A 16715-nucleotide genomic window follows, 5' to 3' on the forward strand; every position below is an offset into this window, starting at 1 on the left:
TACAAAATATTTTTGCTGTGACTCCTGGATTATGTTAAAAATATTTGCTGGTTTGATGTGATTAATAACAAACATCCAGATGCTGCACTTGATGAATTTATTCAATTGTTTCTTCCAATTATAGACAAACATGCACCTGTAAGAACTATTAAGGTTCCATGGATTGATGAGCAATTTAAAAATTGTATGGTTGAAAGATGGTGCAAAAGGACTGGCTAATAAATCTGTCTGCGCATCTGATTGGCTGATTTACTGCAAATTGAGAAATTATGTGACCGAACTCAACAAAAAGTAGAAGAAACTGTATCATGAAGCCAAGATCAACATTTGAGTCCTTTAAATTAAATTATGGGCAGAAAGACAAATTCAACTCCATATTTCATCAAATGAAATGGTTTATTCATCACAAAACCATTTGATGTTGCCAATTATTTTAATGATTACTTCATTAGCAAAGTGGGCAAATTTAGGCAGGAAATGCCAACAATTACATGAAAATGTAGGATTCTGAATGTACTGTTATGCTATATCAGAGTGGGATTATTAAACTGAACAACAATCAAAAGACCACCAGGTAATCATACATTTTATAACAAAAAACAATCAAAACCATAATTTTACACTATGGAGATAGCTAGTCAACAAAAGTGTGAAGAAAATTCTCTTGAAAACATCCGGACAAGACTCTTAACTGTGTTTTTCTGAAACAGAACTGTCTGATGTTAATTCCGAGTTAGTCCGTGTGCTGAGAGAATTCCTTCAGAGCCCAACTCTTGGTGTCAATCTCCTGACGCAGTCTGGAATATTCCTCAGCTAGAGCCTCAAATTCCTTGCCAAATATCTCAAAGGACGAAAGTTTGCACTCCACAGACTGCTTCTCTAACTGGGAGGCATTCAGCTCCGTTTCCAGCTTCTCCCTGCAATGAAGACACACAAGAACAAGGACTGAATGAGAGAGGCAGGTGTAACTACAATGAACAAAAATATAAAATGCAACAATTTCAAGATTTTACTGAGTTACAGTTCATACAAGGAAATCAGTCAATTGAAATAAATTCATTAGGCTCCAATCTATGGATTTCACATGGCTGAGAATACAGATATGGTCACAGATAGCTTTTTAAAAAGTGTGGGCGTGGATCAGAAAATCAGTCAGTATCTGATATGCAGCGCAACATCTCCTTCGCGTGGAGTTGATCAGGCTGTTGATTGTGGCCTGTTGTTTCACTCCTCTTCAATGGTTGTGTGAAGTTTCTGGATATTGGCGGGAACTCGAACATACTGTCGTAGACATCCATCCAAAGCATACCAAACATGCTGAATGGCCATGAAAGAACTGGAACATTTTCAGGTTCCAGGAATTGTTTACAGATCCTTGCGACATGGGGCCGTGCATTATCATGCTGAAACATGAGGTGATGGCGGCAGATGAATGGCATGACAAGGGCCTCAGGATCTCATCACGGTATCTCTGTGCATTAAAATTGCCGTAGATCAAATGCAATTGCGTTCATTGTCCGTAGCTAATGCACGCCCATAACATGCCACCATGGGGCACTCTGTTCACAACACTGACATTAACAAACCGCTCACCCACACAACGCCATACACGCTGGCTGCCATCTGCCCAGTACAGTTGAAACCAGGATTAATCCGTGAAGAGCGCACCATGCCAGTGGCCATCAGTGGCCATCAAAGGTAAGCATCGGTTACGACGCCGAACTGAAGTCAGGTCAAGATCCTGGTGAGGACGACGAGCATGCAGATGAGCTTCCCCGAGACGGTTCTGACAGTTCGTGCAGAAATTCCTGGTTATGCAAACCCACAGTTTCATCAGCTGTCCAGGTGGATGGTCTCAGACGATCCCGCAGGTGAAGAAGCCGGATGTGGAGGTAATGGGCTGGCGTGGTTACATGTCTGCAGGTGTTAAGCTAGTTGGACATACTGCCAAATTATCTAAAACTACGTTGGAGGCAGCTTATGGTAGAGAAATGAACATTAAATTCTCTGGCAACAGCTTTGGTGGACATTCCTGCATTCAGTATGCCAACTGCACATTCTGTCAATTTGAGACACAAACATTTCGCTACACCCGCAATAACATCTGCTGAACACGTGTATGTGACCAACACATTTGATTTGAGGCATTGTGTTGTGTGACACAACTGCACATTTTAGAGTGGGCTTTCATTATCTCCAGCACAAGGTGCACTTGTGTAATGATCATGCTGTTTAATAAGCTTCTTGCTATGCCACACTTGTTAGGTGGATGGACTATCTTGGCAAAGGAGAAATGCTCACTAACAGGCTAACAAGCTTTTTGTGAGTATGGAACATTTCTGGGATCTTTTATTTCAACTCATTAAACATGGGACCAGCACTTTACATGTTGCGTTAAAATTTTTGTTCAGTATATGTGGCCATGCTAGAAAAGACAGAAGCTAACTCATTGATCCTGCTTTGTAGTATACCCCTCTGGTGTTGAGATCCCCAAGAGTGGTTGATATGATAATGACGTATTGAGTTGCTGGGCAGTGGAAGCATTTGACTCACCTTATTTTTTTATGGGCAGATATTGTGTCTGCTGTGTAGGTATCTAGCTGAATTTCCAACATCTCAGCTCTGTTGTGAAGACAGATAGTTAAGGAAATGTAAAATATATACGGAAACTGAACATTACTGATTGACATGTATGAAAAATGAATTCCTAACACGGTGAATTGCATTTGAAGGATCCCAGTGTACAGTAGGCGTGTACACAGGGGAGACTATCGCACCTGATCTTCTGCATGATGATCTCACATTTGGCCTCAAAGTAATCAATCTTTTTCCTGTCCAGCTCTTTCTGGGCTTTCAGCCTGTGGTCCAGGATCAGAGACTGGAGAATCTGGATGCACCCTAACAGCTCCTGGAGAGAGAACACGTCGATTGTGAGTGAAGATCATAACATGTGAGACTAATACATCTAACCGTGTGGTGAGCTTCTCTTACAGAGAGGTAGCAGTGAGTCTGCCTTTGCAGCAGGGAGGCACTCTCACGGCTCTTCTCCTTCAGACTCTCTGCTCTTTTCCTTTCTCTCTCCAGGAGGCCAGACAAGCGAGACAGCTTCATGTTCTTCAGCCCTTCACTCTCATCCTCTGTCCAAGAAAGAAGAGGAGTGTTATGTTTCACAATTCACACAGGTGAGCTGCTATGCCATAAAGCCAAAAACTGTCACATTGTGCCATAAAGCTAAATAAATACTGCCACATTTGCTAATGCCTGTCAATGTCCATTACATAATAAGACACTCACACACAGTCAGAAGTAAGATCCTATATATACAGTGGGCTATTATATAAAATAATTATAGAGAAACTCAAAATACCAACATGTGAGAAATACTTTATTAATGTTTCATTGGAACCCACCAAAATAATTGATTGATTTAATTAAAAATCAACATCTTCAAAATTATGGTTTCACAATTCATGGCACCCTTAAAGATTATTGTAAATAACATCTACCAAAATTAAACCAGGAATTAAATTCCACTTATTTATGTTTATCTAAGTCTTAAGGAACTATATTGAGGCCTTACATTACTTCCCGTTTCACTAGGGTATAAAAAAATGAGGTAACACGCATGCAATATCCCTTTGTCATCCAACACCATGAAGAAAACAAAAGAACTGGCAGTTTAAAAGAGAATGATGGTCGTAGACCTTCATAAATCTGGTAATGGCGACAAGATCCACAAACCATGGAATATACCACTGAGCACTGTCAGGGCAATCATTTAAAAATTCTAAAGATATGTACCAGTTAAACCTTGCGGGTAGAGGACGCAAATGCATTTTGCACTGGTTAAGATTGATGGCATAATGAATTCCACCAAGTATCATGCAATTTTGGCTGACAATCTGGTTGCCTCTGCCAGAAGGTTGGGACTTGGCCGTAGGTGGACTTTCCAACAAGGCAATGACCCAAAACACACCTCAAGTTCTGTGACAAAATCAATGTTCTGCCATGGCCATCTCAGTCACCGGACCTCAATCCAATCGAAAACCTGTGGGCTGAGTTGAAAAGGGCAGTTGATAAGCGCAAACCCAAGAATGTGAAGGATCTTGAAAGGATCTGCATAGAGGAATGGTCCAAAATCTCTCCAAATGTGACCTCATCCTGTTGTCCTTGCCAGAAGTGGTGGCACTAAGTACTAAATGAGGTGTTTGTCAGTTTGTCTCTGTGAATGGTTTGTCCTCTGACAAATCAACTGTAAATTTCGGTGTTCCTCAAGGTTCCGTTTTAGGACCACTATTGTTTTCACTATATATTTTACCTCTTGGGGATGTCATTCGAAAACATGTTAACTTTCACTGCTATGCGGATGACACACAGCTGTACATTTCAATGAAACATGGTGAAGCCCCAAAATTGCCCTTGCTAGAAGCATGTGTTTCAGACATAAGGAAGTGGATGGCTGCAAACTTTCTACTTTTAAATTCGGACAAAACAGAGATGCTTGTTCTAGGTCCCAAGAAACAAAGAGATCTTCTGTTGAATCTGACAATTAATCTTAATGGTTGTACAGTCGTCTCAAATAAAACTGTGAAGGACCTCGGCGTTACTCTGGACCCTGATCTCACTTTTGAAGAACATATCAAGACCATTTCAAGGACAGCTTTTTTCCCATCTACGTAACATTGCAAAAATCCGAAACTTTCTGTCCAGAAATGATGCAGAAAAATTAATCCATGCTTTTGTCACTTCTAGGTTAGACTACTGCAATGCTCTACTTTCCGGCTACCCGGATAAAGCACTAAATAAACTTCAGTTAGTGTTAAATACGGCTGCTAGAATCCTGACTAGAACCAAAAAAGTGATCATATTACTCCAGTGCTAGCCTCCCTACACTGGCTTCCTGTCAAAGCAAGGGCTGATTTCAAGGTTTTACTGCTAACCTACAAAGCATTACATGGGCTTGCTCCTACCCATCTCTCTGATTTGGTCCTGCCGTACATACCTACACGTACGCTACGGTCACAAGACGCAGGCCTCCCAATTGTCCCTAGAATTTCTAAGCAAACAGCTGGAGGCAGGGCTTTCTCCTATAGAGCTCCATTTTTATGGAACGGTCTGCCTACCCATGTCAGAGACGCAAACTCGGTCTCAACCTTTAAGTCTTTACTGAAGACTTATCTCTTCAGTGGGTCATATGATTGAGTGTAGTCTGGCCCAGGAGTGGGAAGGTGAACGGAAAGGCTCTGGAGCAACGAACCGCCCTTGCTGTCTCTGCCTGGCCGGTTCCCCTCTTTCCACTGGGATTCTCTGCCTCTAACCCTATTCCAGGGGCTGAGTCACTGGCTTACTGGGGCTCTCTCATGCCGTCCCTGGAAGGGGTGCGTCACCTGAGTGGGTTGATTCACTGATGTGGTCATCCTGTCTGGGTTGGCGCCCCCCCCCCCCTCCCCTTGGGTTGTGCCATGGCAGAGATCTTTGTGGGCTATACTTGTCTCAGCATGGTAAGTTGGTGGTTGAAGATATCCCTCTAGTGGTGTGGGGGCTGTGCTTTGGCAAAGTGGGTGGGGTTATATCCTTCCTGTTACGCCCTGTCCGGGGGTGTCCTCGGATGGGGCCACAGTGTCTCCTGACCCCTCCTGTCTCAGCCTCCAGTATTTATGCTGCAGTAGTTTATGTGTCGGGGGGCTAGGGTCAGTTTGTTATATCTGGAGTACTTCTCCTGTCCTATCCGGTGTCCTGTGTGAATTTAAGTATGCTCTCTCTAATTCTCTTTCTCTTTCTTTCTCTCTCGGAGGACCTGAGCCCTAAGACCATGCCTCAGGGCTACCTGACATGATGACTCCTTGCTGTCCCCAGTCCACCTGGCCGTGCTGCTGCTCCAGTGTCAACTGTTCTGCATTGCTAGCTACCGTGCTTCTACACCTGCATTGCTTGCTGTTTGGGGTTTTAGGCTGGGTTTCTGTACAGCACTTTGAGATATCAGCTGATGTACGAAGGGCTATATAAATAAATTTGGTTTGATTTGAGGTGTGCAATAATTATGAAACCTTGATTTTGGTGAAATGTATTTTGTATTAAACAATTTTATGATTTTGGTTGTTTCCATTGACACATCAATCAAGTACAGTATTTCTCACATTGGTCATTTGAGTCTCTCTATATAATTATATTGTTTATATTTTTTTAAGTATTGTTTGTGCATTGCCAGTCAGGGGTGTCAGTAATTTTGGAGCCCACTGTATATATAGGCTACATGTCTCCGTTTTGGTAAAAATCTGATGTCTCTTTACCCCATTCAGGCTGATAGTAGGAGAGGACGCTGAAACATTTCTTCTTCAGATGCTTTTCTAGTTCTCTAGGCAGTCGCTGTTTCATTTTCCATACATCCTGTTTAGAGAAACATGAATCGTTCTAAGAAAATAGTTCATAAAACATGTTTAGTTTGTGTGGGAATGAGAGCAGTTACCAGAGCTGTAGAGAAGCAGTGTGTGTGATAGTGTACCTAAATATGAAAAGCACTCGCACATCTGAGATTACTTGTTGCAGGTGGATGGGAATTATTAGATAATACCTTGAAAGAAAATTTAAAAAACAATGCACTTGCTAGTACATCTACCATCCTCTGACTAGCTCTCGGCTCGAGCCATTAACTGTCCCTCTCCATCTTCGGGGGATGCAGCTTTCAAAGACTTGGCCTCTATTGGTTGACCTTTCATGATATATTGCGTTTTTTTTTTATTCTCTTGAACCGCTTTTAGATTCTATGAAAGCACTATAGAAATGTAATAAATTATTATTAATAGAGTTGAAGTATCAGGCTCACAGACAAAGAGTACCTACCTGCTCTTGTGGCATCAGCTCGAGCACCTGTTGGGCACTCAGTCCTAGAACAGGGGGCTGGTCCTGGCTCGCGGTGGCACTCGGGTTCAGCTGCCTGACACACTGGGCCACCACCAGACACTGCTCCACAGTTTCATAGAACTACCAGGGGAAAACGAGAATTAAGTTTATTCTAAGATTATACAGTACGTTGAATGATCAATTTCAACTAAAGTAATATTTCGGGAAATCAAAGTCACACTGGGTGGTTAAACTTCAATAATGAACATCTTAGTTACAGTGCATTCGGAAAGTATTCAAACCCCTTGACTTTTCCACATTGTTACATTACAGCCTTATTCTAAAATTGATTAAATTATTTCCCCCCCTCAATCTACACACATACCCAATATTGACACAGCAAAAACAGGTTTAGGCATGTTTGCAAATGTATTTACAATAAACTGATATATCACATTTACATAAGTATTCAGGCCCTTTACTCAGCACTTTGTTGAAGAACCTTGAGCGGCGATAACAGCTTTAAGTCTTCTTGGGTATGACGCTACAAGCTTAGCACACCTGTATTTGGGGAGTTTCTTCCATTCCTCTCTGCAGATCCTCTCAAGCTCTGTCAGGTTGGATGGGGAGTAGCGCTGCATAGCTATTTTCAGGTTTCTCAAGAGATGTTCGATCGGGTTCAAATCTGGGCTCTGGCTGGGACACTCACGGACATTGAGACTTGTCCCGAAGCCACTTCTGCGTTGTCTTTGCTGTGTGCTTAGAGTTGTTGTCCTGTTGGAAGGTGAACTTTCGCCCCAGTCTGAGGTTATGAGTGCTCTGAAGCAGGTTTTCATCAATGACCTCTCTGTACTTTGCTCAGTACATATTTCCTTCGATCCTGACTCATCCCACAGTCCCTGCCGCTGAAAAACATCCCCACAAGCATGATGCTAGCACCTCCATAGGGATGGTGCCAGGTTTCCTCCAGATGTGACGCTTGGCATTCAGGCCAAAGAGTTCAATCTTGGTTTCATCAGACTTCTGAGAATCCTTCAGGTGCCTTTAAGGAAACTCCAAGTTGGCTGTGCCTTTTACTGAGGAGTGGTTTTGATCTGGCCATTCTACTGTAAATGCCTGATTGGCGGAGTGCTGCAGAGATGGCCTTCCTTCTGGAAGATTCTCCCATCTCCACAACTCTGTCAGAGTGACCATCAGGTTCTTGATCACCTCCCTGACCAAGGCCCTTCGCCCCGATTGCTCAGTTTGGCCAAGTGGCCAGCTCTAGGAAGAGTCTTGGTGGTTCCAAACTTCTTCCATTTAAGAATGATGGAGGCCAATGTGTTCTTGGGGGCCTTCAATGCTGCAGAGATGTTTTGGTTACCCTTTACCAGAGCTGTGCCTCGACACAATCCTGTCTCGGAGCTCTATGGATAATTCCTTTGACCACATGCCTTGGTTTTTGCTCTGACATGCACTGTCAACTGTGGGACCGTATATAGACAGGTGTGAACCTTTCCAAATCATGTCCAATCAATTGAATTGACCACAGGTGGACTCCAATCAAGTTGTAGAAACATCTCAAGGATGATCAATGGACACATGATGCCCTGAGCTCAATTTCGAGTCTATTCTAAAAGGTATTTCTGAGACTGTGGCGAAGATAACCATTCCAACAGGACGACCCTAAGCACACAGCCAAGACAACGCAGGAGTGGTTTTGGGACAAGTCTCAATGTCATTGAGTGGCCCAGCCAGAGCCCGGACTTGAACCCAATTGAACATCTCTGGAGAAACCTGCAAAGCTCCCCATCCAACCTGACAGAGCTTAAGAGGATCTGCAGAGAAACTCCCCAAATACAGTTGGGCCAAACTTGTTGCATCATACCCAAGAAGACTTGAGTCAAGGGTCTGAATACTTATGTAAATGTGATATTTCAGTTTTTTCTCTCTCCCCTAAACCTGTTTTTGCTTTGACATTATGGGGTATTGTGTGTAGATTGACGAAAACAACAACAATTGAATCCATTTTAAAAGAAGGTTGTAACATAACAAAATGTGGAAAAGCCTGAATACTTTCCAGATGCACTGTATATCATTTTGCATCAATGGGTGTAAGCTAAAGGGATCATACTACTACTACTACAGTAAGTGTACTGTGTGCTGCTCTGCTAGACATGCAACAAGAATAGAGCAGACTAGAGTTCTGTATAGCTGAGTCAATTGGGCAAAGAGTATTTTTCTGTATTGTACCGTGCCGTCCTCTGGGGCCACAGTGGAGTGATGCTTTCTGACACAGTGCTCCTGGATCATCTCCTGCAGTAGCCTGTACATGCTCTCTGAGCACAGCCAGCTAAGCCTCTGTGTCTGCAGGTCCCTCTCAGCCTGGATTTAAACAACAATCTCAGCCATTTAAAGCCATTCCCACAACACACACACACTCACATAGAGTAGTCCCAAGTCCAAGACATGGTCTTAATATGGCAGCTCAAATGACAACACTCCAGTACAGTGTAATAACACAAGTCTAATTTCTCACAGTAATAGAAATGCAATTGTATTATTATGAGATGGGAGAATTTAATGCTCTTGGATGTACCAGCATGTTTAAATGTGAGCCTGAGCCATTTGTTTAAATATTATTATTCTTTTTTTCATTACTTTTACCCCTTTTTCTCAGTATCCAATTAGTAGGTAGTTAGTCTTGTCTCATCGCTGCAACTCCCGTATGGAATCGGGAGAGGCGAAGGTCGAGAGCCGTGCGTCCTCCGAAACACAACCCAACCAAGCCACACTGCTTCTTGACACAATGCCCACCTAACCCAGAAGCCAGCCGCACCAATGGGTCGGAGGAAACACTGTGGACCTGGCTACCGTGTCAGGGTGCACTGCGCCCGGCCCGCCACAGGAGTCGCTAGTGCGCGATGGGACAAGGACATCCCCACCGGCTAAACCCTCCCCTAACCCGGACGGCGCTGGGTCAATTGTGCCCCACCCCATGAGTCTCCCGGTCACGGCCGGCTGCGACAGAGCCAGGATTCGAACCCAGAATCTCTATTGGCTCAGCTAGCACTACGACGCAGTGTCTTAGACCACTGTTTAATTCTTACAATATGTCTTGATATACTAAGGTTTGGATCATTTGTTGATTATAAGTCGTGTGTGTGTCTGTGTAGTACCTTCTCCAGCTCTCTCTTCAGTGTGACAGTAAGGCCAGTGCGGTCCACATGCTGTGACAGCGTTGCCAGGAGCTTGCAGAATAGAGGATGCTGGGTCAGGTCTTCTTCTGTCAGCTGACACAGTGGGAATGAGGCAAGGACTGAAATACAAAGTTGTTACAGGAGAAAACATGCATCATGATTATGGTTTGATGTATGCTACCTCCAGGATGACACTACCATACGTCTCAAATTACCAAAACAAAAAGTATTGACTCGACAGCTAAAAAGTAGGCAATATACACTATTGTGTGTTAATCCAGTTACTAACAATGACGAGAACATCAGAAATAGGCTAAAACATAGCTATGACACTTTCACTTGTCTTTATTGCAGGCTGATTGCAAGATGGAAAACCTTGTTGATGCAAGTCGTCTGCTTTTCCCAGTGATGGAACACTCGCAGAATCATCATACGTGGACATCATCACTTGACCAAAGACCCCTCCTCACCTGACATACAAAGACGCTCCTGGATAAACGTAAGACGCTAATAAAAAGAGTATATGATACCGGTCTACCGTTATCAAAAGCACACAAACTAGCCTAGCAAGCTAGCTAGCCGTCTTTTGTTGATAACGTTAGCTAGACGTCATCTGGTTCGTTGCAACACAGCAGAAGATAGCTAATGTTAATCAGATTGTAACGGTTGTTTACACAGGGTGTAGCAGAACATATTGACAAAACAAAATAAAATCGTTGGCGACCAAACTTGGATGCAAATAACAATTGACTGAGCTGAGCTAGCAACTTCCTTCTCCAGCTCCCGCGCTTCTGTCCAAACAGTCATCTGATTGGTTAATGCCACAAGGCATTCAGGGTAAAACAGGAAGGCAAATCATAACAGCAGCCCACAGTTCTGATAATACTTCAGTGCAGCCGATCCACCTCTGGTTACGTTCATATACACCTCAGGGGTTACATTTTTTATCAGATATTATCATTTTTTTGTGAACAGATACAGAAACATGGCCTAGTTAAATAAAGGTTCCACATTAATATCCCCACGGTGTAACTAATGTACAATGATCTAACACCTGATGTAACAATAACTTTCCAGGAAATATATAACCATTCTCACAAGAGCATACATCTACTTCAGAGTATGTCTCATGTTATGCATAAACCATTGCAACATATTAGGGGTTAGGGGCTATGAGTAAAGCCTAGCTATTGTGGTAATTCCTTTCCACACACGTGCAATTAAGATGATGTAACTAATGTACAATTTACCTGATGTAACAACTAACTTTGATTACCTTAGGCTTACTCCTTTATACTTTCTATGGCTTACTGACTTTTTTTTACACAGCTACAGTAAGATCATGTAGCTTTTGTTCAGAATGGTTAGTCACCACTTCTATTGTAATAGCATGGTAATTATCATGTATTACCACTGCTTTACCATCATGTTTTACAATTCACAACGTGGAACTAGTTTCAGTTCACTACTTCCCCTACACATATAATATTAGGCTTGGGCCTACTGTATTGTAGTAGACACTAGATTATAGTGGTCCTGAAATTGGAAAATGCCCCCCAAAAAACAGACATTTCAATGCACCAACTACATTTCAATGTACGACACCGGCATTCACATAATTGGGGTTAGACACATTGACAGGTAGCCTATCAGCATCGTACAGTAGAGCAATAATCATTACGCTTACTTGACCAAACGTGTGCAAATCAGCAAAGGCCAGCATGCCTGGTGCTGCCAATGAACACCTTCCAACGAACTGCTGTCTGACCAATGGGAAGCCTCCACGATGGGTAAAAAGTGACAGTTTATAAACGGAGAGCACCTTTTATTGAACGTAATTTTGCCGACACACAATCTAGACATATTTAAAGAACGTAATCTGTAAAGCAAATACCTTCAATTGAGATAATCCCCAAAATAAGACGCCATCGAGTTTCTTTGTAAAGGTATGTAAATTAAACTTTTTGGCTAAGAATGAAGACTTAAAAATTACATGTCCGGGGGGGGGTATTTCACTTGACATGGAGTGTTTAAAAAAATAAAAAAAAAATACAAAAAAAGTACCTCACCTGTTCAATATGCTTCTGTCTGCCGTCAACTAGCTTGTTTGAAAATGGTTAACCAGCTAACGTTATTTGTGTCTCAAATTGATCATGCAGCTGTCTAACGTTAACCACTAGTTAGCTGTTAACTAACTTTACCTTTTTGGTAAATCGAGTTTGTATTTTAGCTTTTTTTTTCGTTCATTCATTCATTTGGGCTCCTCTCCCCTGTAACTATTTCCCACGTCGTTGCTGTAAGTGAGAATGTGTTCAGTCAACTTACCTGGTAAAATAAAAAATTACCGGCATTCTTGGGCTCCACGCATATATGTGCTGCCCTGTGAGTCTTCGATGTCTTATTTGACACACTTCAGCATGCACGGTCGTGACTACACTAGAGTGCCAAATGGACTCATTCCGTTAGCTATATAAGAATGACAGGCCTACACCGTGTACTGAGTAATACTAATTGTCTTGACTTGTTTAATTCCCAGAACTTCAAAGAGTTGCTTGAACACTCAGAATAGAGATGAGGCTTCTGTGTGTAGTTCTGCTGGTCACCGGCAGCGTGTTTGCCGATGATGACGACAAGAGGGAAAGCGTTGGGACCGTGATTGGAATCGACTTGGGGACCACCTATTCCTGGTAAGAATTAATTTAGTAATGAAGGGCAAATTAATCTTTACACTCATGCTCAATCATTTGGTTAAATAACCATCATTTCTTGAAGTTGATACTTTCCATGCTTATTTCTCATCCATACTTCTCCTTTTCCAGTGTTGGAGTGTTCAAGAATGGCCGTGTTGAGATCATTGCAAACGACCAGGGAAACCGCATCACCCCATCGTATGTGGCCTTCACCGCTGAGGGGGAGCGTCTGATCGGTGACGCAGCCAAGAACCAGCTCACCTCCAACCCCGAGAACACAGTCTTTGACGCAAAGAGACTGATTGGCCGCGCCTGGACAGATTCCGCTGTGCAGCATGACATCAAGTACTTCCCCTTCAAGGTGAGCCTAACAAACACACTCCTGCCCAATAGCCTGAACACTGTAACTATGCAAATGACTACTTATTCAGCGTATAACTATGCTGAAGTAGTGCAGATTGATTTTAGTCTAGATGCTTAACAGTAGCTACTTTACTCCAATAGGTTATCGAGAAGAAGAGCAAGCCCCATATTCAGGTGGACATTGGTGGTGGTCAGCTGAAGACCTTTGCTCCAGAGGAGATCTCTGCCATGGTTCTCACCAAGATGAAGGAAACTGCTGAGGCTTACCTGGGAAAGAAGGTCACACATGCTGTGGTCACTGTACCCGCCTACTTCAATGATGCCCAGCGTCAGGCCACCAAGGATGCTGGACTCATCGCTGGCCTAATAGTCATGAGGATCATCAACGAGCCGTAAGTGTGTCTTCACAATGCAGGAACTGAAATAACATTACACGGACTAGTCCAATATTTCTTTAAATTAATCAATATTTGCCAAGACCATGCTAACATCTGTTCTCCTCTCTATTCCAGAACCGCAGCAGCTATTGCCTATGGCCTGGACAAGAAGGACGGTGAGAAGAACATCCTGGTGTTCGACCTGGGCGGTGGTACCTTTGACGTGTCTCTCCTGACCATCGACAACGGTGTGTTTGAGGTGGTGGCCACCAATGGCGACACCCACCTGGGAGGAGAGGACTTTGACCAGCGTGTCATGGAGCACTTCATCAAGCTTTACAAGAAGAAGACCGGCAAGGACGTGCGCATGGATAACCGTGCTGTGCAGAAGCTGCGTCGTGAGGTGGAGAAGGCCAAGAGAGGCCTGTCTGCCCAGCACCAGGCCCGCATTGAGATCGAGTCCTTCTTCGATGGAGAGGACTTCTCAGAGACCCTGACCCGTGCTAAGTTTGAGGAGCTCAACATGGTGAGTTGGTCCTCTTAGTGACATCACGTACAACAGTCAAGAGACTGCTGGCCCACTGACATTGGAATATCCAACTCAAATGATGACATTCATGTTCCACTTAATTGAACCTCATTAATTTGCCATTTTTGTCTTTCAGGACCTGTTCCGTTCCACCATGAAGCCTGTGCAGAAGGTGATGGAGGACTCTGACCTGAAGAAGACCGACATTGACGAGATTGTCCTGGTGGGCGGCTCCACTCGTATCCCCAAGGTCCAGCAGCTGGTGAAGGAGTTTTTCAATGGCAAGGAGCCATCCAGGGGCATCAACCCTGACGAGGCTGTGGCCTACGGCTCTGCCGTGCAGGCTGGAGTGCTGTCTGGAGAGGACACAAGTGGGTCTTGGTCAATGTGCTGACGCCATGCACTTCATACACTATGCTCAGTTTAGGCAGAGGTATCTTCACATTTCATTCTTTGTTTTTACATAAGGAAATGTAGGCTAGATGTTTCATGTCTAATTATGTATATCATAGCAGCTACATTTTCTATCACAACTAATGGTTTGCTGTCCATCAGATGTCATTGTTCTTCTGGATGTGTGCCCCCTGACGCTGGGTATTGAGACTGTGGGAGGAGTCATGACCAAGCTGATCCCCAGAAACACTGTGGTGCCAACCAAGAAGTCCCAGATCTTCTCCACTGCCTCTGACAACCAGCCCACCGTTACCATCAAAGTTCACGAGGGTAAGCGCCTTTTGATTCATCACTGCCCCTTGTAGCTACCTTCACTAATGATGGGTGTGGCAATTTTACACAACTTTGGCTCTGTTTTCTAATTTTCTACTTCCCTCTTCCTCCAGGTGAACGTCCCCTGACCAAAGACAACCACCTGCTGGGTACCTTCGACCTGACTGGTATCCCCCCCGCACCCCGGGGTGTGCCCCAGATCGAGGTCACCTTCGAGATCGACGTCAATGGCATCTTGCGCGTCACAGCCGAGGACAAGGGAACGGGCAACAAGAACAAAATCACCATCACCAACGACCAGAATCGTCTGACGCCTGAGGACATTGAGCGGATGGTCAACGATGCAGAGCGCTTTGCCGACGAGGACAAGAAGTTGAAGGAGCGCATTGATGCCCGCAATGAGCTTGAAAGCTACGCCTACTCGCTCAAGAATCAGATCGGTGACAAGGAGAAGCTGGGCGGCAAGCTCTCTCCCGAGGACAAGGAAGCCATAGAGAAAGCAGTAGAGGACAAGATTGAGTGGATGGAGTCTCACCAAGATGCTGAGTTGGAGGACTTCCAGGCCAAGAAGAAGGAGCTGGAAGAGGTGGCGCAGCCCATCATCAGCAAGCTTTACGGAAGTGCAGGCGGTCCCCCTACTGAGGGAGAGGCAGAGGGAGATCAGGATCAAAAGGACGAGTTGTAAGGCTGTCTTGAGGGTCTCCACAGCCTACATGAGCAACTCTCTGCTTTCTGTTCTATTGCCCCCTCGCCTCTCTGGTAGTGGCACAGATGTACATATTGGACTTAAATGGTGAGAGGCAATGCAACCATGATGAATCTGCTGGAAAGACTTCTGAAATATTGTTTAGAAGTGAGATGTTCACTTCGCTGTGTGGCGGAGGTATAGTCAGCCTGGATTCGAGGCTCGCTGCTGTTCTCAGGCAGTTTGAAAATGGGTTCTCCAGGGGAAGGGGTTGGGCGGTTCTGGGTGACAGGGTAACTGACATGTTAACAAGTTATTTATTGAATCTGGTCGTTGTAGAAAAGGCTTTCTACTGTTAAGACATTGAAATAATAAATGTTTGATACAAATATCTTTGCTTTGCCTCTATTCATCTGCATCAATTTACACATGACCACAAACTTGTGACCCTGAAGGTAGCCTAGATGTTGGAGCGTTGGGCCAGCAATCAAAAGGTCGCACTCACACTCCTGGACATTTTGCATAGCTACTTGCAGCTATGTACGTAGGGTATAAACTAAGCTTTACTCCTAGCGTTGAACCAACATGTCATTGGATGTGCAGCTTATGCATAGGGTTGGCTGTTTTAAAGAGGTACTGCCTTTGAAAAGCATTGAATCCCTATGAAAACTGCCTAAGGCATGAGTCAGTTATTCTAGTGTCAAAATTGACTAGTGTAAATAGGAATTTGTCAGGCTTGTCAAATGGAGTTTGGGATAGTAAGTGTGTAAATTGAGGTTGAGTTTTGATTTGAAGATGTCCATTTGCCCACTAACATGGGGTGAACGCGCTCTATTCAATTGACAGGGAGACAGACCTGCCTGACTATTTACACGAGACACATGTAAATACACCTTTGGCTGCGCAACTAAAACACCCTCTGCACAAACGGCAAAATGAATTACAGATTTCAGAAAGTGAAATAAGCGTTTGTGTCATGGCGACAAAGCTCATTAAGCATATGCGTAATTGACCATGAAACACACCAGACGTTTCCAATGCAACAGAAAAACACGTGCCAATCAGTGTGTTCGGTGGCTCTAGAAAAATGTGGGGAATGTTTTTTTTCAAAGTCCATGTTGAATGAAGCACTACTTTAAGCACAATTATTGGCCATTCAATACTTACACTATTTCTACATGCACACAGCATTTTCTAGAGAAGTATCTAGGTCATGTTATGAGTTGAAACACAGTCACTGTGTATGACCCCCTGAGTGTCCATCCCTCCAAACACAAAGGCAAGCTGTAGTGTCTCTGATGCTGGGGAGGTCTGGGCCCCCTCCAC

General features: G+C 43.8%; 2 protein-coding genes across 3 annotated transcripts; one reads left to right on the plus strand and one right to left on the minus strand.

Annotated features, from left to right (window-relative positions):
- Positions 1 to 377: 377 nt before the first annotated feature.
- On the minus strand, positions 378 to 10863 carry LOC139408640 (HAUS augmin-like complex subunit 4). Of its 2 annotated transcripts, none has more exons than XM_071152787.1 (9): positions 10395 to 10863; positions 9999 to 10138; positions 9073 to 9204; positions 6841 to 6981; positions 6291 to 6387; positions 2992 to 3137; positions 2778 to 2908; positions 2554 to 2622; positions 378 to 917 (listed from the first exon to the last, which is right to left on the minus strand). In XM_071152787.1, exons 1-9 carry the CDS (start codon positions 10462 to 10464, stop codon positions 734 to 736), a joined length of 1110 nt encoding a protein of 369 aa, XP_071008888.1. In that variant the 5' UTR covers positions 10465 to 10863; the 3' UTR covers positions 378 to 733. The 2 variants fall into 2 exon arrangements, with proteins under 2 accessions (XP_071008888.1, XP_071008889.1); XM_071152788.1 differs by having other exon boundaries at positions 10490 to 10828.
- A 916-nt stretch (positions 10864 to 11779) lies between these two features.
- On the plus strand, positions 11780 to 15778 carry LOC139408639 (endoplasmic reticulum chaperone BiP-like). The gene is made up of 8 exons (XM_071152786.1): positions 11780 to 11965; positions 12556 to 12706; positions 12839 to 13070; positions 13214 to 13464; positions 13585 to 13975; positions 14115 to 14349; positions 14534 to 14701; positions 14818 to 15778. The coding sequence occupies exons 2-8, from the start codon at positions 12591 to 12593 to the stop codon at positions 15387 to 15389; spliced, it is 1965 nt and encodes a 654-aa protein (XP_071008887.1). The 5' UTR covers positions 11780 to 11965; positions 12556 to 12590; the 3' UTR covers positions 15390 to 15778.
- Positions 15779 to 16715: the final 937 nt, after the last annotated feature.

The sequence above is a fragment of the Oncorhynchus clarkii genome, chromosome 5 (assembly GCF_045791955.1).
Source record: "Oncorhynchus clarkii lewisi isolate Uvic-CL-2024 chromosome 5, UVic_Ocla_1.0, whole genome shotgun sequence".
Lineage (NCBI taxonomy): Eukaryota > Metazoa > Chordata > Actinopteri > Salmoniformes > Salmonidae > Oncorhynchus > Oncorhynchus clarkii.